Raw genomic sequence first — 27777 nt, forward strand, 5'->3', positions numbered from 1 at the left:
CGAGAGAAGCAGTTCTATGGAGCAGTCTTATGTGCTCCTGTCAAGGAAGGCCTCATTAGAGACCCAAAGGAATGCGCCACTTATCTTGCCCTGGATCTTCCAAATCTGAGAGCACAAATAACTCCTTTTTCTTTGTGTGTTAGGGGGAGTACATACATGCATATATATTCACGTGTGTGCATGTGCACATGGAGTCCGGGGGTCAAGGTTGAGTGTCTTCCTCTATCATTTTCCACCTTGTTTCTTGAAACAGGGTCTCTCACTGAATCTGAAGCTTCTTAATTCAACCAGACTGCCTGGCCAGTGAGCCCTAGAGATGCTCCTGTCTTGCTTCCCTAGAGCTGAGATTGTAAGCGCAAGTCAAGCGTACCTAGCTCTTTTTTTTTTTTTTTTGAGTTTTTTGAGACAGGGTTTCCCTGTGGCTTTGGAGGCTGTCCTGGAACTAGCTCTTGTAGACCAGGCTGGTCTCGAGCTCACAGAGATCCACTTGCCTCTGCCTCCCGAGTGCTAGAACTAAAGGCGTGCGCCACCAACAACCGGCATGCCCAGCATCTTTACTCAATGCTCTACCTTATTTGAGCCAGGGTTACTGACTGAGTCTGTAGCTCTGTGTTTCAGCTACATTGGCTGGCCAGTAAACCCCAGGGATCCTGTCTCCATTTCCCAGCATTAGTGTTATATGCATGTACTTTTATGGCTGTCTTTTACAAGCATGCTGGGGACCCGAACTTAAGTCCTTATTCTTACACATCAGGCACTATACCCACTTATCTCCACAGACTCCCACCACCACCTCGTTTTTTTTTTTTTTCTTTAGATAAAGGGTTATATAGCCCAGGTTTTTTTTTTTTTAATATTTTAGTCCCTGGACAGTCAGGGACAAACTGAGTAACCCTCTCTCAAAAGAATAATAAATAATAAACCACTTTGTGTCAGCTTGCCATCTCCATCACAGTCTCAGAATTGTAGCAGAGGATAATCTTGAACTTCTGATCCTCCTGCATATACCTCCTCAGTGCTGGGATTAGAGGCAAGAAGTACCAGGCCTGCTTTACTAAGTGCTAAGAAGGAAACCTGAGAGATTATGCATGCTCCCTACCCACTGAGCTGGATTATGATCTAGCTTTAAGCACTGACTGTTTTGTTTAGCATTTTATCCTTACACCCCCAACATTCTGGCTAGCTCTCCTATGTCATCAGAGTATATAGAATTGGTTGAAATGCTTAAGAACAATTATTTTAATACAAGCCTACAAAAAATATTGTACTTAAAAATAACACACACACCTTTAATCTCAGCACTCGGGAGGCAGAAGCAAGCAGATCCCTGTGAGTTTGAGGCCAACCTGGTCTACAGAGTGAGTTCCACGACGGGCTCCAAAGCAACAGAGAAGCTCTGTCTCGAAAAACAAACAAACAAGAAGAACCAAAGTGCAAATCCCAGGAACCTACATAAAGCCAGGAATACATGCCTGTAATTCCAGTGTTCCAAAGATGGGATATGAAGTAGAAACAAGAGAATCTGTGGAAGCTCACATGCCAGCTATCCTGGTGTATTCAGCAGCAAACAAGGTACAAGGCGAGGACTGACACCCAAGGTTGTCCCCTGACCTCCATATATGTTGTCCTTGAAAGCATGTACCCACATGCAGGCAAGCACACATGAACACACTCGTTTACACAGACACACACACACACACACACACACACACACACACACACACACACTCCAACTCTCTGATTAGTAATTTTCTAAATCATGCATCTTCCTTCTGTGCTTGCTCTGTAACCAAAACCCCATGAAAACAGATTTCAATGGAACATTCCTTGCAGGTGCTACTAAATCGGTATTAAATATAGAACATAAGCCTATTGGGCTTAAGGATCAGGAACATTGCAAAATAAGCCCTTGTATTCAGTTGTCTAGCTTACGTCTGAAAGGTAAATGGCTGCAGGCCCAACTACTGAAGTTCTAAGTTACAAAATGTGCTCTCATTAATTCACCTTATTTTGTTGCTCCCTACTTAATTATTTAGTAAACTGATAAAGATCAACTAAATAGAAAAATGATCAAAGGCTGGGTTTCTAGTAAAACATCAAGCCTTAGTTTTGCAATACTTTAACATTTGAAAAAAATTTAAATGTTTTACTAATGTTATAGTACCAAACAGCATAAAATATAATTTGGAAAATTAAAAAAATTCTGTGTTGATTCACCCTTGACTGTATTCATTTAGATACTTTCATGCTGCCTAGCCAGCATAATGAGTCCCTGTTTGTTTGGATTTTTTAACTAATAATTTCTTTCCAGACATGTAGACATTGCTAAATTGAAATTCCTTGAAACTGCTACATGAAAAATCATTTTCAGCAAATGAAACAAAAGCTCATTTTCTGGTTAGTCTTAGACTGTATTTATGCAAAGCCAAAACAAGCAGCTGAAAAGTTAGAAGTTCAAATTTTGCTTTCCTTTTCCACAAAATGGACCAGCTGTTACACAGTCATAACTGTGGGGATAATAAGAGCCATCAAACAACAGGAAAAAGGCTATGGGAGTTCTTTAATAAATGATATGGCCTTTTCAAGTCCATGAAATTGAAGCAATCTGATTCTGAGTGGAGAAGCAGGCCTAACCGGAAACACTAGACAGTGATGCAAAATCTGTTACTCTTCAGACATCAAGCAAAAGGGAAATGACCGACCACCACAGTTAGCAAAACATATAGAATGAAACAGTGTGTGTTAGGGTTGGGCAGGAAGAGTGGGGACAGTCTCACAGTAGCCCAGGCTGGTTTTGAACAAGCTATCTAACTGAGGGTGAACTTCAACTCCTGATTCTTCTTGGTTCAGTCTCCCAAATGCTGGAATTTCTGGGATGAGTCACCATTCACAGCCAGAATAAAAGCTTTTAATTCTTTGGTAAATAAAACACAGTGCCCGGTTTCCCAAAGACAATTCATTTATCACCAAAATATAGTCTCATTGGGCTTCATGGCAAAATCCAAAACCCCAAAATGTCATTTTGAAAAAAGAACTGTATTTCCCCCCACTAATTTTAGCACCCCCCTTTTTTTTACTTTTTGAGACAGGGTTTCTCTGTGTAACAGCTCTGGCTGTCTTGGAACTTGCTCCTGGTGGTGGTCCTGCCTGTCTCTGCCTCCCGAGTTCTGGGATTAAAGGTGTGCCCCACCACTGCCCCAATTCGTCTGGCCTTTTTTAAAAGCATGTTTTCATGGTTCATCACCACAATGCATGTATCGAGAATTTGCTCCATTTTGAGGCTATAGATTACTTTCTGTTTTTATTTGTGTGTGTGCATGCGTGCATGATGCATGTGTTTGTGGGGGGCCTGCAGATGCCAGAAGAGTCCACCAGAGCTGGATTTACACAAGGTTGTGAGCTATATGATGTAGATTTCCACATCGGATCCCAGTCCCTCTGCAAGCCATCTCTCTGGACCCTAGATAACTTTTTAAAAATTATGTATCTCTCTGTTGGTATGTGCATGTGTTGAGGACTCCAGAAGAGGGGTGGAATTCCTAGGAGATGGACTTAACAGGTGGTTGTCAGCTGCCCAACATGGGTTCTGGGACCTGAACCTGGGTCCTCTGTAAGGGCAGCAAGCATTAACTCCTGAGATATCTCTCCAGCCCTACAGAAGATTTATTTCTGCCATGCTATCTCCCCATAGCATCATAAAAGAAAAACAGCCAGATAAATAGTAGCAGGGATTTTCTATGACCTTTAGCAATTGCTAGGGACTGCAGATGGAAACAATAAGCAAGCTGTCAATAGTTGTAATTAGCAAAGAAAACCATATAACTTCATTTCCATATTTTGTTATAGTCATTTAGATGAGACTTAATCATGGGTTTTAAACACATGCATACACATATGTGTCAGACACCAGTATGTGTCAGACACCAGCATTTGTAGGAAAGCACACAATTGTTACATACTGACTTGGTGGCAGTGGACTTGATTTAAACACTGGGGATCTGAACCACGAATTAGAAGGACCAAGACATAATGCAACTCAATTGTCCTCAGGTGCTGCCCCTCTCCGTGATGACATCTTTATATTGTGAAACTCTGAACTGATCACACTCGTTTTTTTGTTTAACCACACTCCTCCGGTCCAACTGCCTTTTGAAGTATGTACTTTGTTTTGTCATATCACAGAACTGAACTCAGGGCCAAGCATATGCTAGTCAGTCCCTACCAATGAACTGCCTCTCTAGCCCTCCTCCTTTGTTTATCTTCAAGCTATTAGACATACTGGATATTTGTATTTCACCTTGAAGTAAAGCAAGAGTGAAAAGAACAGAGCGCTACTGCTGTTACCAAGCAACCCTGGATACACGCTTTTACAAAAAGACACACAGATCTGAAATTCAAAACTCATTTATTGAACGAATAGTATATGCAAGAATACCAATAAAAGGAAACTAATACTACAAACTACAATTTTGAAAATAAAGCCAATATAACAGGAACAAAATATACATAACATGTGAGGAATGTTTGATTTTTGACCCATGACGCATTCCTTATCTTTACAATTAACTTAAATGTCTGTTAAAACAAAACTGTGCCTTGGTCTAACTTCAGTGCTTTTTCAAAAAGCAACAACATTCTACAACACTTCTGCTTTGAGATATTTGAGATTCACACATTTGTTCAAGTACATAGATTCGAGTCAATAGCAGATCTCTAGATCATGTTACTCTGTTAGTATCTTGAGTAGTGTACACTGAACAAGTACCACCTCAAGTTTGAGACTGCTGATCCTTGAAATGAAATTTACTCAGGTGTGGGTTTTTAAACAATGAGATGAAAGTAAAACTCCCCCCTCCCCCCAGGAACTTATTAAAGTATAGAAACGCAAGTCTACCCTTCTACTCTAAAGAACATTTCCTACTAACATTTCTGGTAAGGCAATAAATGCTCCAGAATAATCTTCAATATACGCTTGCAAAGATTACACATTTGAATATTAATAATGACAAAAAAGAATAAAACAAATAAAGAAAAACAAGAAAAAAGACTCATCAAAATTTCAGGCTAAAATACGCATTAGACAGCCATGGCAGTGTTTTTGGAATTGATGTAAATGCCATCTATTTCCCAAATAATGTCATGCTTAGTAAAACTACAGTTAAGGACTTAAGAGATGTACAGTAAATACACTGCTGAGGTCCATTTCTCTAAATAGGAATACCACAATGTAATTACTAGCCAGCTGATGAAGATGCTACTTGGGAACATAAGTACTGTACAATTTTTACATTGTAAGGCACTTTTACTCAGCATAGAATGAAAACAGGAACAAAGAATCAAAATATTGGAAGTTGACACCCAAACATGAGTTTCTAATGTGACTTCAGTTTTAAATGAAGGTTATTTAGCCAATCACACCACAGTGAGAAAAACAGGTAGTCAGCCACTTACCTAACCAACCAAAAGGTAAAGTGCTTTTCTGGTTGCTAGTGGCAGAGAAAGGGCTGAAGAAACCCATACAAAGTCAAACATTTACTACATATCAAATCCATCAACTGACAGCTATAGTATTTGAAGTTCTTTATATAATTATTGACAGGCCATAATTACCCCTGGCACCTTCCATTTGTCTTTAAAAAAACATTACAGTAGTTGTCCAAAAATGAAGGAGCTCTATTTCTCCATGGGTAAGTTCTATGGCACACAATGTAAAAATTACCTAGACACAGTGATTTAAAGATTTAAAAAATAATGTTTTCAAGCTGTTGTAAGGAAATAAAGTACAGATCCTTTGGAAAAAGTCACATCGCTTGGTAAACAAACTGAGATCTGTCCTTGCACTTCAAGTCATGATGAACCTTGAAAATTATCACATACACATCATGGCATATTAAGAGCAAAAGGAGAAGACGTACAAGGCAATCCACTACTAAAGCTAGTTTCCTTCTAAAGTAACAACAAAAGATGGTTAAAATAAAGCAAGCATTGAGTCCCTTGATTTAAGTAAATGTGTAAATACACACTTTAACAAAATGTGATCTTAAGGGACTAGCAGTTTAAAAATTCAGTCAATAAGCACAGTGTAATTTTCCACCTGTTACATTTAAAAATGCTGTTCAACCAGCTGCAGAATAGATCAATGTACAGTCAAGTTAGCATGTTGTTTCTTATTTGCAAATCTCATTCATTGTGGTAGGTTAACTAATAATTCAGAACTCAGAATCCCTACCTTTCATACTGAGGTGCTATGGTAATATTAGGCAGACCCCAACTAAGTTTTTTGGTTTTGCCATAAAGAAATATATAAATGTGCTTCAGCAGGTAAGTGGAAGAGTGCCACTAGCAAGAGACTCCAGTGGAGATCCTTTCTAGAAATCTGGTGATTAAGAAAACCCTTCCAAGCCCTAGAGGAAAGCAGGGCACAAACGCCTATTCAATATGTAAGCAAACCAATGACTGAAAGCATTAAATAAGGTTTCTGTAATAGTGGTCACAAAATCAAAAATAAATACTGTTTTACTCAAAGATGGATTTTTCTTTACTCTGTTAGCACATAATATCTCCTGATATACTTTGGGCCAATATGTGCAGCATTCCACACAATAGGGCACTTGAGAGGAACTGGCTTTAGATATGGTGTTCAAAGTCCTTAGCGCATTGGTTACCTCTTTAACCTCAAAAATGTACTTTGGGTACTCAAAAATGTAATCTGCTTCTGTCAGGCTTTATTTTGATCTTGATAGGATTCCATTATTTTGCCAGAAGCTCTCTGGACAGCACAGAAAGGTGTACTGTCAAGAGAATTTGGGGCACATGCGCTAAGGCTTCTCATCACCAGTTGCCCACACTGGCCAGTGAGAACAACTCTAAAAAAGACTGTAGGAAGGCTTCTGCACGCTTCCCGGAAGAAACGTTTAACATGTGCTGTCAAAGCCAAGACAAAAATAAGGTTCTTTCCATTTGTAGTTTTCCATTGCTTGAGCTTGAAAAAAAAAAGTCCATGTTACCAGGTGCTGCCACCGGAGGTGTGTTTGCATCTTGAAGTACAATTTGCTTCTGGTTTCCTTTGAGCATGGATCCTCTACAAACTTAAACACTCTAAATAGTAGAACTTTGCTCAGTCCAGAAATACAGTTTACTTCACTCAAGGTCTGCTTTAACTGACAGTATACACAGGGTTAATAGTGTTTCGATTGCTTCCCAGAAACTGCAAACTACAGCTACGTAATATCAATATGTCAAATTCGGCCATCTAGTGAAGGCTCAGAAAACAAACACGGTGTTTTTTAGGCAGTTCAATGAAAGATCTAAGAGTCGGGCAGTAAAAAGTTACAAACCCTTTTTTATTTTAGAAAAGAGTGAAAAAAAGCATAGAAGTTGCAGTTGTCTTATTCTCGGTTTCTAACTCTCTCTGTCCCAGGAACCTGTTTAAAAAATGATAAAACATGTAAATAAGATGTTGTTTGAGGTGATATAATCAACATAACATTATTGAGGAGTAGGGAATATCTTACTGGCTCTACACTCTGACTATATTTACTGATAAAGCAGACAGCTTGTTTTTACAGTCCTGAAACTGACCAGCTAAAGAAAAAAAAAAAACACACGTCTGTGCAGGCCTATACAATCCTCCTCATACTGGCACCACATTCATAACTCAATACAATAAAATTAAAATTCACACTGCACACCATCTTTCTGTTTCAGTGTGCATTGCATTCCGACAACAGGGCTCATCAATAGACTTCCATACCTAGTTTCCATTAAGCTGCTGCTGGGTTAGTTGCTGATCAATTGCTAGTCTTCCCCGGCTTTTACTTTCTCGTTCCTCATCTTCTTCATCTCGCTCGTCATTTCCGCTATGATTTTTACAATACAGCCTACAATGAAGAAAGACAAACATCTCAAAATTCTTGGTCAAATGTTGATGAGAACATAATTAAATCATCACTGGCAGAGGCTGGTTCCCTTATAAAATATGGGTTTCCTCATTCACACTTAGTACCATGAGATAAGTCACCAGGTAAAGGCACCTGAAGATAAGCCCACATGGTGGAAAGAGACAATGGCCTCCCAAAAGTTGTACTCGATCTGCATGAGTACACCAGGCCACAATGTGTCCCCCAACAAAGAAATAAAATAAATGTAACAAATTTCTTTTAAAAACCACTTTTATAGACAGGAGGGCTATTTGAGTTCAAGGCCAGCCTGGGCTCCAGAGTGACACCCTGTCTTAAAACAATCCAAAACAAAATCCAAAAATTAACTTTTGGGTAAACAAATGAACTAACCAAATACTACAAGTTTATTTCAGGTACATAGTTTACAATCACATTTTAAGAAATAGTTTTAAAAATATTCACTTTGTATTTGTCTTTGTGTGTATGTGCACCCAGAAGCCAGAAGATGACAATGGATTTCCTCCCTCAAAGAGCAAAATGCTCTTAACCACTGAGTCATCTCTCTGGTCAAAAAATGTATTAAAGGTGCTTGCCACCAATTCCAATGGCCTGTACTTAATTTCAGGATCCACTTGGTGAAAGAATACAAATGACACACACACACACACACACACACACACACACACACACACACACACACACACACATCTACTCTCTATACACCGTTACTTTCTGCTTGTATTTCATGACAGTCTCCTTCAAACTCATCCAGCGACTTTGCATCGTGAACTTCTTGCCTTCCCTAGAATAGCTGTATGAATCAGCTGTTTCCCCTGCATTGTACTTGGCCGTGTCTCTTCATCTACATTGGCCTTTTCAACATCTTTTCATTTCATAATACTGACCTGTTTAAGACAGGGTTGGAACAGACAGCTTATTGGCTGCGCCAAACTGGATTTGTCTAGTACTGTTTTATTTGGTTCCACCCGGTATCCTACAAAGCAGGAATAAAATCTGCATGTCGTCAGCTTCTGGTCCAGCTATAGTCTATCATAAGTCAGGATATAGCTCCTCTTTAACTGATCCTGTCCACTTCTAGAGGCATGTCATTTCCAACTGTCCCCCATCAATGATGGTATACTTAATCATATGATTAAGGCAACAGTGACCAAGGCAGAGGTAGTCCTTATATATGTAAGTTCCCCTTCAAAACAAGCAAGTGCTTGCTGGAGTGATTTTTTTCCTTAACATTGTACTGTTCCAGCAAATATTGAAAGTTAGGAACATAGCTCAAGAATGTATATGTTCAATCCCCAGAAAAACGTGTGCGCGCACACACACATAGAAAAGGTGTTCTAAAGAAAATATGGCATATGCACTCAATAATCTTCTGCTTAGCTACAAAGAATGCATTGGTATTGGTGCAGGAAAATGGATGGAAGTGGAGATCATTCTGTTCACAAAGACAAGTGTGTGGAAGCTAGGGATAGAAAGATCATAAAACTAAAAGGGAGACTATTAAGGATAGGGATTGGAGAGGGGCAGAAGAAAGTAACAGGGCTGAGTGTGACTGAACCACACGCATGCTTAACAAACAAAACCTTTTATATAGTTAGTATTTGGTAAACAAAAAGGAAAAGAAAAGAAGAGAAAAGAAAAGAAAAAAAGCAGGAGAAGATGATGGCAGCGGTGGGCTGAATCAAATCCAGTTTTAGGTCATTTTCATACCAGACAAAGATGGAACAGTGCCCTCTTGTGGTCATTAGTGGATACAGGGCCCAGCACAATGACTCATTGCAGTTAATACTTCTAAGTAAAATGTAGGGACTAAAGGGTCCACTGTGTGACTCACTATGTCATATTGTGGCTTCTATGATGAGAACACCCCCTTTCCTTTAAATTTTGTTGCGGGGGGGGGGGGGCGAGAGTTGCAAGGACAGGATACGAAGGAACAGGGAGATGAATGGGATCAGGTTGCATGATGTGAAATCCACGAAGAATCAATAAAATGTTTTAAAAATGGTTATTTCTCACAAGGTTTAAAATAACATTTGAATAGAACAGCAGGGTCTTGTAGTACTGGAATTGAATACATGTTTTTTTTTTTTTTCTGAGACAGGTTCTCATTGTGTAGTCAATGACAACAATTACTCCTAGAGGCAGACTGAGAACTCATAGGTAGCCTCAAACTTACAGTACAATGACACCAATTTAGGCTTTTGGTTTTTTGGTTTTTCAAGACAGGGTTTCTCTGTGTAACAACCCTAGCTGTCCTGGAACTCGCTCTGTAGACCAGGTTGGCCTCAAACTCAGAGATCCGCCTGCCTCTGCCTCCCAAGTGCCGGGATTAAAGGCATGCACCACCAACGCCTAGCTCAATTAAGGGATATATAACCCAAGCAGGTCTCACACTCACTGTAGCTGCAGCTACCCTAGAACTCCTGAGTGCTGGAATTAGAAACATGCACCACTCCTGCAAAGCTTTTCAATCTAGTTTTGTTCTTATTTCCCTTCTTGTAAAACATTTAACAACTTTATGAAGACTTTGTCCTTTTCACATACTGTGAATGGGAACTGCACCATGTATTCTAAGTATTTTCCAAGCATGAGTTCAGATATCAAGAGTGAGGACTCTAGGCAGTTCGACCACCCAGTAAACATCACCCCCTAAACAGCCTCAATCTAACCAACTTCAAGTTTACAGAGAGTCAGGACAGTAAACAGTCAGGTATAAGAATTAGGGGTTTTTACAAGACAGCTTAGGGAGGTCCTGAAGAGGAGGTGAAAATGAAGCCAGGTGAGGATTGCCCTTTCTGTTTATTGTTCTAAATAAGAACCAAAATTTCCTTTCATTTGGATGAGGTGCTCTCCGTACCTTCCTCTCTCTCCCTTTCACCCCCGCCCCTATGCCCAGGTTCCCTTGTCTTTTAAACTATAAAGTCAGGGCTCAAAATGGCTGTTAAGGAAGGAAAGCCATATTTAAGTGGTACAGACAGATGCCACTTCATTCAGAAATACTCCTTTGCTTTGCACCTGTTTGGCTATTTCTCTCTGTAAGCTACGTGCACAGAGACACTTGAATGCAACAGTCTATCTGCAATGACATTGCAGGGATTTAAGTATATTTCACTGTGAAATGAACAAAGAACAATTTAAATTATCATAGCCAAATATTTTTTTAGAGGTGGCCACTGAAACATGATTTTCTTCCTTTGCTTTTCTGAGACAATAGGCTCTTATGTAGCCTCATATGACTTTGAATTTGCTATGTGGCAGAAGCATGCATGACCTTGAACTGCTGACCTCCTGCCTCCACATCCCACATATACACACCTGTATTTATGCTATTATAGGGACTAAATTCTGCTTCATGCATGCTAGGCAAGGTCTCCACCAGCTAAGCCAACCCAGCATTGAAATACGAATTTTCTGATGACTAAAAAGTTAATCTAAATGTCTAAAACAGGGACCAAAAAAAACCCCTGATAAACCCATACAATGGAAAACAACACAACCATTAAAACTGCTGTAGAATTCTTAATGTATCACATACAACAAATAGAATACAGATTTTAACCAACTGCCTCCCATATCTGACATCTTTCCTCTGTGTGCCTTGTATGTGAAGAACAACTTATTCTTGTTATAGCTGAGACTTTTTTCCTGTTACATAGGGCACACCAATTTACTATAGACAGAAATTATGCTGTGATTACTAAGATAAAAGTTGTTAACATTTTTGCATTTACTTCACATTATATTGGTTTCTAGATTAATTTGGTGACTATGTATCTTTAATGCTAAATCCTTCTATTGAGAAATGTAATATGCTTCACCTGAGTGCTTAGCAAAATGCAATTCTTTTTAAAATTGGCTAAAGTTGAGGGTGGGGGGGCATTTTTCCCTTCACATTTTCAAAACCAATTATTAGTGGAATTGCCTTTTAGAAGGCATCTCATTGTGCAATTTTACTGTGCTTTCATTAATTTTCCTGAGTTTAGACTTGATTCCTTTGCATTGTCTTGGTAGACAATTATCAGTAACAAGAACTCATCATTGTTATTTATTATACATTTTTCTTGTGGTGATGGCAATGAAACTTGGGGCCTCTTGAATATTCTAGTCAACGGTGCCACCACTGAGCTATGCTCCTGGCTCTCTTTCTTCTCTTGTTGCAAGAGCTAACAAGAGCAATTGAAGGCAAGTAAAGTTGGTAGCTGGTACCTTTGTCTTGTTCCTAATCTGAATGAATATGTGTGTTCAGTCTAATTGTTCCGTTAGGGATGAGCATGAGAATCACCTCAAGTTTGATGTTCATTGCAGATCTACTGAACTGAAACATCTCTGGTAAGTGACAGACAACATTTCCAACCAGACCCAGTCTAAGTCTGATGATCCTGAGGTCTAACCCTATATCAGGGCCACTTCAACACTACATAAACTATTTGCTGTTTTCTCCTGGGCACCCTTTTCTGATTCTTAACTTAGCAAAGGTGCCATTGAGGTGATACTCTAAGATTCAGAAATTGACACTCAAAGGTATAAAGTCACCTTTCATCTTTTACCTGGAAGGTGGCAACATGATTTTTCTTTACTAATTTACAATAGATCATATGAACACTTATTTTCTAACTTTAAACATCAGATTACAGAGCTGGGTTTGTGTTTATACTTTATGTTGACTTTATACAAACACACACACACACACACACACACACACACACACACACACACACACACACAAAATGATGAGACAGCTGCAGCTTGTTGATTTGAATGGTTTGCTTGACGGTTAAGCCTTACACAATAAAATAGAAGCCTTCCATTTCTTGCTATGTGTTAGATCTCTATCCTAGTTATTTTTTCTGCATATTAAGTCTGTGGAAGTGTTTCATATCTCTAAAAGGCAAGTCAAGTTTCAGGGATTCCTATCAAATTTATTCTCCAGCTGATGAAAGGAATGGAACTACTATAAATACACAGGCAAGTGGAGACCCTTTACAAAAAGTGATGTGCAACCCCAAAATTCAAAATATATTCTGTCTCCTTCTCTTCTGTGAAACTGAGGCAGAACTTTATACACCAAACAAGTACTTCAATCTGAATACAACAGGTGGAGCAGAAGCAAAAAGGAGACAAGAAAATGAACATGCTATTGCTGATGATCCAGGAGAAACTGTTGATTATTTAGACTAGAGTGTAGTTGTGAAGATAGAAGTCAAAAGATGTCTTGGCAAGATGATGAAGTATAGGACTGGAAGGCTAGAGAAGGCGTACACACCTTTAATCCCAGCACTAATGAAGCAAATAGGCGAGTTCAAGGTCAGCAAGGACTACTTTGTCTAAAACAAACCAAAACCCCTAGAATTTGTCTCATCGATAGAATACTTACATGGTGTGTGTACACTGGGCCACCTGTGCCATGCTTACCTCTGTCTTTTACACCTCCACTCCAGCAGTTTTGTTTTCTGTCTTTAGCAAACTCTTAAACACTTCTTACCACAGGTTGGTTAGCTCTTTCATCTGGATACTTGAATATTGGCTCGTCTGGTCATTTAATTAAATGGTAGGTAGAGTCGTTGGGAGAGCCCAACAAACTGTAAGTTTCCTGAGGAAAGTCTTGAGCCTGACTGATTACCAGAGAATGACCAGCATATACAGTCACAGAAAAATGCTAACTGTAGTTCTCATTCCTGATACAATACTGACAGTATTCTAAAATTGCCCGAATCATCATTAAAAAATAGAGATTAAGAAAACTAGTGTTATCTTTCTCAGATGTTAAAGAAAATAGACAATTGTTATCTTACTTGTAAATTCCTCGGGACATATTTTCAATGTATTTTGCTTTGTCTTGTACACCACAGTGGTAATGGTAGGTTTTAACACAGGCTTTTATTTCACATCCAATAGTAGCACCAGGCTGACTGCAAAGTGTACATTTCTGTTAAGAAAGAAAGTATCATTAGCAGCAGTACTTCAAGGGTCAGACAATTTTATTTACTCTATTGTAAGCATATTTTAGCCAAGTACTTCAGTTTATGTGAAAATAGCAGCCAGGAGCTGGTGAAATGATTTAGTGGTTATAAGTACTTGCTACTTTAGCAGAGGACTAGAGTCTAGTTCCCAGCAACTGTGTTGCACGGCTCATACATGCCTGTAACTCCAGCTCCCTGGTACTCACATGTTACCTCCAGGTACCCAATGCCTTCTTCTGGCCTCCATGGGCACCCACATACATGTGTGCATATAGGCCGGCACACATACACATAAACAAAATTAATTTAAAAAATTAAGAAAACAGCAGCTATTTTCTACTAAAATACACCAACAAAACAAAATATATAGCATATAATCAAAATTGTGACACCATATATGGTTGGACTGTAAATACAGTTGACATGACTTAATTTTGCCAAGCACAGAAAGATTAATACTGTGTATTTTAGTGGTTTGACTCCTTTTCCTTCCTGAAATCAGATCCTTTCCTATCATGATTGGAAAAAAAGGAGAAAAACAGGAAAAGAAGCCCTTCATTAGGAGGCTCACTACTAAGTTTCCAGAATGACAAAGAGAGACTGATAGGGCTGAAAACTTTTCAAAACTTCTCAGCTTCTCCTAAATAATAGTGAGATTAACAGATGCCCACTGCAAAAGAGGTTTTACAGTGCAGTAAGTCTGACAAACAGGAGGTAGGCATATTGCCTTTTTCCAGACTGTTTCATGGCCCTTCTCCAGGAAGGGGGCATAGTAAACAGAAGTTTACTCCACTGCAGCTGGCCTTTTATTTCTGGGGTGGTGGGGGAGGATGATGATGGACTAATTTCTGTTAGAGTTTATCCAGGAGATTGCTAGGTTAGCATTTACCGGAACCTTTAACAGAGCCATGCAATAAATTCATCAAGAGAACTGAATGTTTGTCCCACTCACTCATGTCGACTTGTGAAACACAGCACTGCTGCATAAGAGGATGAGGGGATTTTCTTACAAGTTTACCACTAAAGATTTCAGCTTGAAAGTAATCAAATTTAACAACCCAATGAGCTGAATCTAAAGAACAGATAATTGTCACATTTTAAAACAGGAAGGTCCACAAAGAAAAGGTCAGTGCTAGACGAGTTGGCCAAGAACCATAAATATCCAAAGCTACGCCATGAAAGACTGGAGGACCTCACAACAGACTGCCTACCGCGGCCAGGACGGATCTGAGACGTAAACCATGGGATGATATACACCTTCTTGTATGATAGTATTATGGCTCCAAGAGATGAAACTGAATCTATTCGTGCCCTTGAGCGTAATTCCCAGTTTATTTCTTTTTAAAATGATTTGTGTTATGAGTGTTTGGCCTATGTGTGTATATGCATTGGACCACACGCATGTCTAGATCCCTTGGAACTGGAGGTAGACAATTTGTGGGAGCTGGGGACTTAACCTCCGTCCTCTGTAAGAGCAGCCACTACTATGCTGACCCAATGCTCTAGTCCCTTAATTTTTCAAAAGCTTTACCTTATTTTCTTTAAATATTTTAAATATTTATTTATTTATTTATTTTGAGACAGGGTTTCTCTGTGTAGCTTTGGCTGTCCTGGAATTCAGTTTGTAAAGCCAGGCCTCAAAATCAGAGATCCGCCTACCTCTGTCTCTGGAATTCTGGGGTTAAAGGGGTGTGTCACCCTGGCCCAGCCTTATTTTACTTTATGTGTATGGGTGTTTTTGTCTGCATGTCTTTCTATGCACCACATGCTTGCAATGCCTGTGGAGGCCAGAAGAGGATGAAGGGCTCCTGCACTGGTACTTAGAGCTGGCTGTGAAACATCATGTGGTTGAGAAGAATTGAACCCAGTTTCTTTGGAAGAGTGGGACAGAGTAGGCTGGAGAGATACCTATGCAGTTAAGAGCACTACTTGTTCTTCCAGATGAACCAGGTTCAATTCCCAGCAACTACATGGTGTTCACAACTGTCTTTAGTTCCAACACCATGTTCTGACCTCCATGGACAAGGATGCACATGAGTACATATACACAAAATAGCCACACACATAAAATTAAAAGACAAGAGAGACAGAGATTGGGAAGATGAGGCACAGGCATATATGTGTGTGTACATGTGTATGTGGATGCATGCGTACACACACACACACACACACACACACACACACACACACACACACACACACACACACACACACCACCACCACCCACCCACCCACCCACACACACCACACCACACCACACCACACCTGGGCCAGAGGGATGGCTCAAAATATGTGTATTACTCTTGGCAGGGAATGTGTGTTTGATTCTAGCATACACAACTGTGGCTCACAACCTCCTGTAACTCCAGCTGCAGGGAATCTAATGCCCTTTTCTGGCCTCTGCAGGAACATGCAGAACCACATATATAAACATCTCTCTCTCTCTCTCTCTCTCTCTCTCTCTCTCTCTCTCTCTCTCTCTCTCTCTCTCTCTCTCGGAACATGCAGAAACCCCCCCCCACACACATATCCCACTCACCCACTCACAAATAAATGAAAAGACTTCAAGCAGTAAAGACGAAAAGCACAGGGGAATAGGTGCTACAAACTTTGAGCGAGTGATGAACTAGCATAGAAGACAGGTATCCGGTACAGGTTTGCATTTCACTGGCCCTCCACATTCATCAGCTCTAAGGCTGCGCTTCTTAAAGCTACTGACCAGTGATAGGTCATATTTAAACCTATGAAGTACTTTATATTACATTTCTGTATAACTGGATAAATATGGAATGTGCCCTAAATTTAAAGCAGAATCAAGAGTATCATGGCATAACGCAAACATATATATACACATAAAAATCACAGACCATCCTTTTTCCTCGCTTAATCTCCTGAAGTACAGTTTTAATATCAAAATCTCCAAATTCTGCTCTTGATGTTGTTGTGAGCTGGACAGTACCAGAAGAAAACAACTACAAAAGAAAAACGCAGAACATAACCACTTACAAGTTTAAACAGTGCAGTAACAAATTGTTACAGTTCTGTAACTCCCAGAGCAAGACTTCTCCCAAATAATCAATATCAATTCAAGTATTTTAAATATTTTCATGTCTCATTACAATATAAACCAAAATGGAAATAATTAAAAACCCAACTAAGAGTGCCAATTGGAGCTAAGATTAAATAGCCTGCTTTACATACCAAAGGTGTCCATAACACCATCACCCTGTTTGCCCAACTATTTAATATTCCAAGAAAAAATTTTAAAATAGCTTCAACTGGCAAACTTGAACTAACAACAAACAGATTAGGATCCTTTCTGATCTTTTATTTTCAAAACAGATATATCTAAAAGCCATTCCATGGTGAGTTCTTGGAGGATACACATTTTGAAAAACAAGATTCTGGGTAAATATAGTATGCACTCTAGTCCAGATTTCTGTTTATTTGGGGCAGTGTTGTCTTAAATTTTTTTATTATACTATATATTTGTGTATGTGACACCACATGTGGTTCAAGAATTTGCAGGAATCGGTTTTCTCTTTTTGCCATACAAGTTCTGGGAGCAGCAAGTGCCTTTACCTGCTGAGCCATTTCACAGGCCCAATTATTTGGATTTTGAGACAATGTCTCACTATGTATTCTAGGCTGGCCTTGAACTAAAACCTGAGATGCTCTTTTTTCAGCTTCTCAAGTGCTGGGTTAACAGGCTTGTGACTTCATGTCTAGTAACAACTTCTTATATAAATAACTTTTCAAAATTAATTGTAAGTGAGATGAGTAATTCAGTAAAATCTAGCTCAAAAAATTAAACAGGCCAGGATAAAATGATGTAAAGTTAGAATCTCTCCAAGGAATTTTAGAGTCTATTAGAGGAAAGATTCATTCATACACAACTGCAATTCAGTGTGCTAAGTACCATAACAGTGATATTTATTAGGTTATAAGTTGAAGCCCATTTATAATCCTAAATGTTCTTATGATTATAAAGATGAAATTCTTATAGAGTATTTCAATATGTTAGCTATGATTACTTCAAATTCTGTTTTATAAAAAATCTGAAGTATATGAAGATTTGGGGCTAGGTGGTGGTGGTATACATTTTTAATCGCAGCACTTAGGAGGCAGAGTCAGATGGATCTCTGAGTTTGAGGCCAACCTGGTCTACAGAGCAAGTTCCAAGAAATCCAGCGCTACACAGAGAAACTCTATCTCAAAAAACCAAAAGATTTGGGAGCATAACATATTACTTGTGATGGTTTATATTAATTGTCAACTTGACACAATCTATAATTACAAATCTCTGGGAATGTCTGTGAGGCAATTTCTAGATTAGGCTGAGGTGGAGAGCCATACCCTAAGTGTGAGTAGCATCATTTCATGGGCTAGGGTTCCAAACTGAATAAATGAGAAGCAAACATTTACTGTCCTCTGCTTCTTGACAGTGGACATAATGTGTCCAGTTGCCTCATGCTCCTGCCATACCACCACTTCTCTGTCACAATGGACCTTTTCCCTTGAAGTCAAATCCAAACTGAACAAACCCTTCCTCTTTTTCTTCTTACCTTCTTTCTTGTTTTTCATCTTTTGAGGCAGGGTCTTACTATATAGCTCTCTGGTCTGGAACTCAGATAACTGCCTACCTCTGCCTCCCCAGTACTGGAATTAAAGGCCTGTGCCACCACATTCAGCCTAAACCCTTCCTGTCTTAAATTGTTTTGCTCAGGTATTTTGTCAAAACAATGAGGAAAGTAACTAATACTTCATTATGCAAAACTCTAAAGCAATGCTGAAAAGAAAAGTACTATATTAGATTACCAGCTAAATGATTTTTTAAAAATACATTAAGAACCATGCCTACCATGCACTTATAATGTGCGGCTGCCTTCTTGGCATTAAATATATGCAACTTCCCTCTCGCTTCGGTTTCTTCCTCCCCTACATGGCAAAATCCACATTTAGGCCTGGTGTCATTAGGACTGCTCCTGTGTGGAGACCTATCTCGCTGTGGATATAAAAGGGAAAAAACACTTAAAATGGATTCAAAGTTCATTTAACACTTCAAATAAAACTTACCTATAAACACAGTATAAATGAAACTTTTCGTGTTCCAACAAACGGGAGGAATCCACTAGTTTTCTACTTACGTAGGAACTACTTTCCATTTCATCGGTTCCATGGGAGGATGTAGATCTGCTGTCTTCGGTCAGCCCTTTAAAATTAGTCTTTCTTGGTCTTCCTTTGCGACTTTTCTTCTTAGTCTTTGGAGATGAGGGCTCCAGTTCATGCTCATTAAAAGTTTCTTCTAAATCAGCTGCTCAAAAAGAAACAAAAGTTTTACATGCATTAACCTTAACAATCAGTACTACTTCCATGAGTCTCTGGGAGCTGTGCTTCTCATTTGCATGAAATGGCCCCTAGAAACAAGGAGGCCTGGTCTGTGGTATATTAAAAAAAGCACAATCCAATGCTGCCCATGCTTAATGTATAAATTTCCCACTAAGAACAGAAACGTATGATATGAATTTAAGAACACTAGTCAATACCATACATAGCTACCACACTAGATGATGCAAAGAAGGAACATCAAGGACAATTCTACCAGTGTAATCAAGTCATGGCCTCTGTAAAAAGCCAGGTATCCACACCACTTAGTTAAACCATATCTTCTCCAGTTTGATCTTGTTAAAAGACAGTCCTTTTTAGAAAGTCACTATAAGGCTTAAGATTAGATGTTGCTCATCCTGCTGATCTATAGACTAACCTGTGTAGAAAGGATCTATATTAGCTCACACAGCAGGCTTTCTTTAGCACACAGCTCTTCTCTATTTCAACCTGTATTCATTCTGGCAAATTTCAATTGACCATATGGACAATTCAACGAATACCGAGTCACTTAGTCCCCTTACCTTCATTGATGTCCTCCATCAAGCACCCAATTCTCCAAGTCACACCCAGATACCTCATTATCACCTAAAATGCTTCTACATCTGAAATCCCTTGATGTAACTTTGGGAAATACACATTTGCTTTCCCTGCACCCATATGGTGCCTTGCAACTATCCAGAACTCCAATTCAAGGGAATCCAGAGCTGCCTTCTGGCCTTCTCCATGGACACTAGGCCTGCATGCAGTATAGACATACATGCAGGCACATGAAATAAAAATACATGTATAAAACACTGTATATGAGATTATGCCTCAAGTTCTAGAATATAAGTATAAACATACACTATATGCCAAGGAAACAAAAGGGCCTGATATTCTGTAGACATATACCATGAACCCAAAAATTCAAGCCAATTTGAAGCTGTTTGTAAAGTATGAAATAGAATTAGAACTCTTTCATTCAGCAAAAGGAACTCAAAATCACTTTAGTTGGGTCTTTGAGAGAATTCAGGCAGTAAGGGTACTTATTGCTAAGGCTAAAGACATAAGAGTTCAATCCTGGGTTACACATGAAAAAAGGAGAAAACCGACTCCTACAAGTTGGTTTCTCTCTCTCTCTCTCTCTCTCTCTCTCTCTCTCTCTCTCTCTCTCTCTCTCTCATTCATACACACACACACACACACACACACACACACACACACACACACACAAAGGCTTGTACTAAGTAAATATATGTAAAATAAAAACAACTTTTAATCACCCTTATTATAGTCTGTACTTCAGTGGCTGTTCTCTACCACTAGATGGCACTATTGGCTTCAGAAGACCGGAAGATAAAATGGGAGCCAGCTGTTAATCAGTATATATTAATCATCTTTAAGTATCTCAAGTATCCTATCCCAGTATATTCATATACTTGTATTAATCAGATCATGAATCTTAATCCTCAGCTCTAAACATAGATGACTACTCTCATCATAAAAGGGCACTGCATAACTACACTGGTTAAAATTTGAAGGAACAGAATAAGAGGAAAGCTTCCTTACAATGGTTCTTCCTTTTTCATATAGTGTTTGAGATAGAACCCAGAGCATCATGCATGTGAAGCAAGCCACCTACCACTGAGATATACTGCCAGTCCCTACTCATAACCCTTCTCAAAATATTTTTGATTCACTTCTAAAATTGAGTGAAGAAAAACAGAAAAATAGTTGTATGGGATTTTCAATTATTCTTATTGTTTGCCCAGTCTATTTCCAGTGAGGCCAGAAGAGGGCACTGGAACCCTGGTGTTGGAGTCACAGGCAGATGTGAGGTGCCTAATGTGGGTGCTAGAAACCAAACTTTAGTCCTCTAGGATAGCATCAAATCCTCTTACTCTCCAGCTCTACTCTCTCCTTTTCTAAAAAGCACAAATCAGTTTTTTAAAAATTCATTTATTATTATGTATATGTACGTGCCTGCTTATCTACCTTCAATGTAGAATTTATATGTAGCTACTATTTTAATTGTATGTATTCGTGGAATACAGCATAATAACTCAATATATGGATACAATGTGTGATGACCAAATCATAGTTAGCATGTGTATCTATTAAATCATTTGTTCCAAAATTTTAATTAACATTAACTATGATGCATTTGTCAAAGCATGTATCTGATGACTTTATTTTTAACCGGCAATCTAAAGTATTTCTATTAACGTGGATGTTAGATGCGAAAACAGTATGGTTTGCTGGGTGATGGTGGTGCACACATTTAATCCCAGCACTCAGGAGGCAGAGGCAGGAGGATCTCTGTGAGTTCGAGGCCAGCCTGGTCTTCAAAGATAGTTCCTACAGAGAAATCCTGTCTCAAAAAATCAAAGAAAGAAAGAAAGAGAGAGAGAGAGAGAGAGAGAGAGAGAGAGAGAGAGAGAGAGAGAGAGAGAGAACAGTATGGTTTTCTATTATAAAAACAAAGTATAAGAGTGGCAACTGGCTTTAATATTTATACCAGTAATTAGGTAAGTCAATTTTCTAAAGATTTATTTTCGGTGTGTGTGTGTGTGTGTGTGTGTGTGTGTGTGTGTGTGTGTGTGTGTGTGTGTGTGTGTGTTTAGGTGCACACTGAGTGCAGGTGCACATGGAGGCCAGAGGCATCAGATCCTAGGAGCTGCCCTGCATGGCAGTTTGGAGTCCATCTCAGATCCTTTTCAAGAAGGCTTTATATCTCTCCAACCCCAGCTAAATCTTTAAAAAGATCAACTGCTGGGCGTTGGCGGTACACGCCTTTAATCCCAGCACTCGGGAGGTAGAAGCGAGGTAGAAGCAGGCGGATCTCTGTGAGTTCGAGGCCAGCCTGGTCTCCAGAGTGAGTGCCAGGATAGGCTCCAAAGCTACACAGAGAAACCCTGTCTCCAAAAACCAAAAAAAAAAAAAAAAAATCAACTTCCAAAGCCCAGCATGGTGGCACATACCCTGAATCCCAGCACTTTAGGGTCCCAGGGGCAGACAGATCTGGAATAGAGACCGTGTCTCAAAAGGGTCACATTCCTAGAGTTCCTGTATTTGATCCAATTTAAATTTGAACAGAACAGTAGTCTAAGGTGCTAACAAAAAATTGAAAGATTGAGTCCAAGCTAAATGAAAATATGAGTTAATTTGAGATTGGATCTAATCCATTTAATACTGCTAGTAAATATATCAAAACTATCTGTTTGAAAAAGCATGGGCTAGACCCAGAGCTAGAGAGGTGGCTCAATAATTAAAAGCACTAGCTGCTCTTCCAGAGGACCTAGGTTCGATTCCTAGAACCCATATGGCAGCTCACAAGAGTCTGTAACTCCAGTTCCAGGATATCTGACACTCTCTTCTAGCCTCCATGGGCATCAGATGTGCTCATGGTATACAGACATACCTGCAGGCAAAACACCTATACACTTCAAAAAAAGAAGAAGAAGAAGAAGAAAGAAGAAAGAAGAAAGAAGAAAGAAGAAAGAAGAAGAAGAAGAAGAAGAAGAAGAAGAAGAAGAAGAAGAAGAAGAAGAAGAAGAAGAAGAAGAAGAAGAAAGGTTGACCCAAGTCAGAATCCAACTTAAGAACTAACTTTCCCATGTTTTTAAAGACCAAGTGCAAATTGGCTAACAATATATAAACATGACTAAACAAGTTTTATAAATTTAAGTGGAAACAAAACGATAAGCTTCTATTTTTAAATTTAGTTACTTATTAAAAAAATGTCGATTTTTTTCCTGGAAAGAAGCATAGTACATCTCTACTTATTTCTCAGTAAGGGATGTGTTTTTAAATTCCCAGGCGATGCACAAAATCATGAATAATTCTAAATGTGTTTTTTCTTTACAAAGACCTACTTATGATACAGTCTGACTTATAAATTGAACACAGTAAGGCATTAACAATAACTACTAATAAAACATAAATACTGTAATCAAAAGTAATTTAAAACTTGTTTATTTTTGGAAATTTCTACTTAATATTTCTGGATTACGACAGCCCAGAAGTCACTGTAATCATGGAAAGCAAAATCATAAATAAGGCTACCACAATGTGCTGAAATCTTCTCAGAATGTATGCTGATCCAAAGTACATTAATATTCCTAATAGTCTATAATAGCTAATGAAAGCAAGAATTCCAATTATCACCCTTACAGAAACATGTCATCCCTACCATTGTTTTTCCTAATGGGACAAAAGTTTCCAATGTATACTTTTTAAGATCTCTGGGGTAACATTTTTCTTTACAAATTAGCTCTTATTTACATTGGTTTGTTCTAGTCATGTCCCCAATTATAAAGATATTTAATAATAAGACCTATCTTAAGGAAAACCAAGACTATTCACTCATATTTTATTTGAATTTCTTCTTGAAACCAATGAGACATACCTTCAGAATTATGTGCGGTTTTCTTGTGTTTTCGACAATAAACCCTGAGGGAGGAAAATACAAAATTATGAACTCATTACATTTATTTTGCAAATTACAAAAATGAGCAGCACAGGCCACCCCATGCATAAACTGAGTTTATTTTTCTTTAAATCTCATGTTACACTTCCTAAATCGTTTCTTTCACTATTACATATCAAAATAACCTTTACAGTGACAATGAACTGCTCTGAATGAGGAAAAAACCAACAACAGCCTGAAGGAAAGCATGGCTGCTCTAAAACAAAGCAAAGGGAAGCAGTTACATGTAAATGCCTTGCGAAGGCTTCTCTCGGATCTGAGCTTTATCATGCAGCGCACAGTGGTAGTGGTAAGTCCTGTGGCACGTTTTCACATCACAGCCAATTGTTGCTCCGGGACAATGGCACAAAGAACACATCTAAAGAAAAACGACAAAACAATATTCAAATGTGAGTCTGCGAATACTGTCACAAACAGGTTAGGGGAATTCCAACTTCTGTCAGGAAAAACAAACTGGTTACTGAAAAAAATTCTAATTTATGTTATTTTTCTTATTTGGTCTCCTAAAATAATTTGAATAAAATTGTTCTGGTGGTAATTTTTCCACCGATAAAAAATATAGGATGTTATAAATCTTATTTCTCTACGGTCAAGAGAACACCTGAAATACTGTAAATCATGAGTCTGAGGTACAGATAAATACCAGTATAAAAAAGATAGACCTCTTTTGCAATCCAGAACTTGATGGATACAATTAGTTAGGAAAAATATCTCTTGAGAATTTTTTCCTTAAAACTTCCACTTAAATCACCGAGAGAGCTGATGACACAGCTCAGTGATACATGGCTTCCCCAGTCACAAACCTACCAACAGACCCTAGTACCACCACCAAAAACAATTTTTAAATCAGATTTAATGAAGATGAAGAAAAATGTAAATGAAAATCTTTGAGAAAAACTCCCCTATACTCCTTGGAAACCTGGTAAAATCAACTGGAAATTAACCCAGTATAGGATAAAAGAATTATAAAGTAGTTTTAAGACCTTGAGCAGAGGATATTCTGTGATATTTAATTGATTATACTGTGAAAATAGGCCTGCCTGCTTCAATTTACTCTTACTTACCTTCTGCATTATGAATTCAAGCCAACAGAAAGAAGAAAAGATTTGTTCAACTCAATATATCTTACATTCTTACTTATTAGATAGTAATTAACCAGATCATGTGCTATATTTAGAAACAATTCTTTTTTTGAGTACATAACAATCGTTATTACTGTTTTCAGTTCACAAAACACTGTGTACTGTACCCAGTGGACTTTTAATGTGCCATCTCCTAAGCTATAAATGCCACATCAAAGTGAATCACAGTAAGGTAAAAACAAAACCTTCTCTTGGTTTCCTGGTTGCCAGATACCTTGCTCTAAACTCTGATCTCAGTACTCAGGAGAACAAGGCTGGAGTTTCAGGCCAGCCTGAGCTACATTTACTGAGACTCTTTCTCCAAAAACCAAACCCAAAATCAAACAAGCAAGCAAACAAAAAACACAGACAATTCTAACATTTGGACTTAGTCCCTAAGCAATACTGATGTACTAAGAGGCTAATATAAATTTCAATAAAATCTCTCACATTTCTCTAAGGAAATCAAACACTGAAACTCATTCATGTCATCATTTTTTAAAAATATTTACGTAAGTACAAAATAAATACTCTCAATGTAGGTACTTTCCAGAAAACACAAGGGCCGCTACCCACTATGAATACACAAGAAATAGCCCACTGCTTCAAATGAGTACCGAAACTCCAAGTAATTACCATAAAAGAACAGGGTGCTGCTGGGGTATAGCAGTATCACGGAGCAATTGCCCGGCATGTGCGAGGCCCTAGATTCAACCTCCAGCACCACCCAAATGAAGTAAGATTACAAATACCACCTTTACAAAGTTTAGATCCCTTGTTTTAGTAATTGCACATCTATATATTTATTGAAAATATTATCAGGCATAAACAATTTCTGTTCAAGCAGATTCATTGCAGAATTGTTTTGAATAGTCCCAATTCTAAAACAATTGAAACACATTTAAATAAATCACAATACATTCGTATCAAGGGATATTCTACTGCTGCTCCCTTTTCTTTCAGAGAACATCTCATGTTGTAGCCTAAGTTGGACTCAGATTTGTCATCTGCAGCCTCAAACTACCAAGTGCTGGAATGATAGGCATGCCTAGCATACCCAGCTTCAAAGTAACGGCTTTATATATGTGAAGTGAAAAATCAGTACAGGATATGAAACTATGTTAATTTCAATCTCAATTATATTTCTAGTATATAGACTTTGAAAATGGGTAGAAGCCAGGCAGCAATGGTAATTGGCAGGCAGAGGCAGGTAGATTTCTGAATTTGTGGCCAGCTTGGTCTATAGAGGGAGTTCCACGACAGCCAGAGCTACACAGAGAAACCCTGTCTCAAAAATACAGAAAGAAAAGGAAGAAAGGAAAGAAATGAGGTAAGGGGAGGTTAGAAGTAAATATAGCAAAATGCCTGGTTGCTATCTTTGAATGGTTTTCATTCTCCGTATTTTCTCATTTTCTACAATATTCAAAGTATTCTGTTATACAAAAAGTATACTTGTTTTACGTTTTGAGATAAGGTCCCACTATGTGGTCCAGTCTAGTTTCTAACTGGCTCCTGTGTCAGCCTCCCCAATGCCAGATCTTAGGTATGCACTCTTATGCCTGTCACTGTGTTGTCCTAATCATCTATGCTAGAGTCCAACACCTGCAACAATTCTTTTCCCTGAACTCCTACGGTACAGGATACATGCCGGCTTCATCTTAGTTCTTACAATTTTGTTCTCTATTTGGCGATTTTTTATAAATGGATAGATTTTTACCTAACCATCCCTTCTATATTGTTTTTCTATATTATTTTTTGTAACTCTAGAGAAGGACCCTAGGCCTTTGTGTGTGGTAGGCAAGCACTCTCCCACCGAAAACTAAGAGTGCTCAATAAATTTGTTATTTTGTTAATTCTGTTATTGAAGATTTGAACATCTTAACACACACACACCTTAAAAATTGAAGATTTTACCTATTTACCTTCAGGTTCTCCTAAAAATAATAATGAACCAGAGGTAGGCATATACCATAATAGCAGACCTCTGGAAACTGAGGCAATGTCAAGTTTGATGACAACTTGAGCTCAGTGTTTGTCTGGGCTACATTAGTTGAGACCCTTCCTCAGAAACAGTAGCTAGAGGGATTGTTTCCTGGGTAAGAGCACTTGTTGCTCTTGCAGAGGACCGAGGTTCAGTTCTCTGGACCTACACAGTGGGTCACAACAATCTGTAACTCCACTTCTAGGAGATCCAACACTGTCTTCTGACCTATGAGGGCACTGCACAACACATGTAGAACACTCATACACATTAAAACAAACAAAACACACAGAAAATAACTTACAAACTGTATGAGCCAGGACTGGAAAAAGTGAAATTGAGGACAATTCAGTTGAAAGAACACAGAATGTAGGGAGAAACAAGATTGAGAGCTCAGAGACAAATATAATTAAAGAAGCTAGGGTAGAACCATTTCTGAAAGGCTATGGTAAATAGAAACAAGAGAGGCATTTTCTTTTAAGAAAAAGAATTAGGAAGGAAGAGAGAGTTGCTGTCCTTTTGGGGGGATTTGGCTGGTGATAGGTTTCCCCACAGCTCAGTGGCTATCCTCAAACTCATATACATACAGGCTGCAATAACTGGACTGCAGGGGGCTAGTAATAAAAGAAAAAGGACACGACGTCAGCAGGGTAACAAGGTGAGGGGCCTTATAAGGAGATGGAGGGAGGTAACAGTCAATGGAATATGATAGAAAATAAATCTCATAAATCTATGAAATATTCAAAGACCGAAGAAAAAATAATTTAAAAGAGGATGGGCATGGTGGTACATGCCTTTAATCTCAGAACCAGGGTGGTAGAAGCAGGGGCAGGCAGGTGTCTGTGAGTTCCAAGCCAGCTAGGGCTACAAAATGAGACCCTGTCTCAACAAACAAACAAGACCCCACCATCATCACCATTAGCATCACCATCACAGCAAT

General features: G+C 38.7%; 1 protein-coding gene across 1 annotated transcript in view; it reads right to left on the reverse strand.

Moving 5' to 3' along the window:
- Positions 1–4388: 4388 nt before the first annotated feature.
- Phf6 (PHD finger protein 6) overlaps positions 4389–27777 on the reverse strand; it is a 37917-nt gene continuing 14528 nt past the window's right edge. The window contains exons 4-11 of the mRNA XM_027432073.2: positions 23960–24093; positions 23655–23698; positions 19027–19193; positions 18741–18884; positions 16747–16851; positions 13712–13845; positions 7754–7880; positions 4389–7424 (exon numbers count right to left, since the gene is read on the reverse strand). Of these exons, the coding sequence (XP_027287874.1) occupies positions 7754–7880; positions 13712–13845; positions 16747–16851; positions 18741–18884; positions 19027–19193; positions 23655–23698; positions 23960–24093 (855 nt within the window). The 3' untranslated portion in view covers positions 4389–7424. The remainder of the gene's footprint in view (positions 7425–7753; positions 7881–13711; positions 13846–16746; positions 16852–18740; positions 18885–19026; positions 19194–23654; positions 23699–23959; positions 24094–27777) is intronic.

This window comes from Cricetulus griseus, chromosome X (genome assembly GCF_003668045.3).
Source record: "Cricetulus griseus strain 17A/GY chromosome X, alternate assembly CriGri-PICRH-1.0, whole genome shotgun sequence".
Lineage (NCBI taxonomy): Eukaryota > Metazoa > Chordata > Mammalia > Rodentia > Cricetidae > Cricetulus > Cricetulus griseus.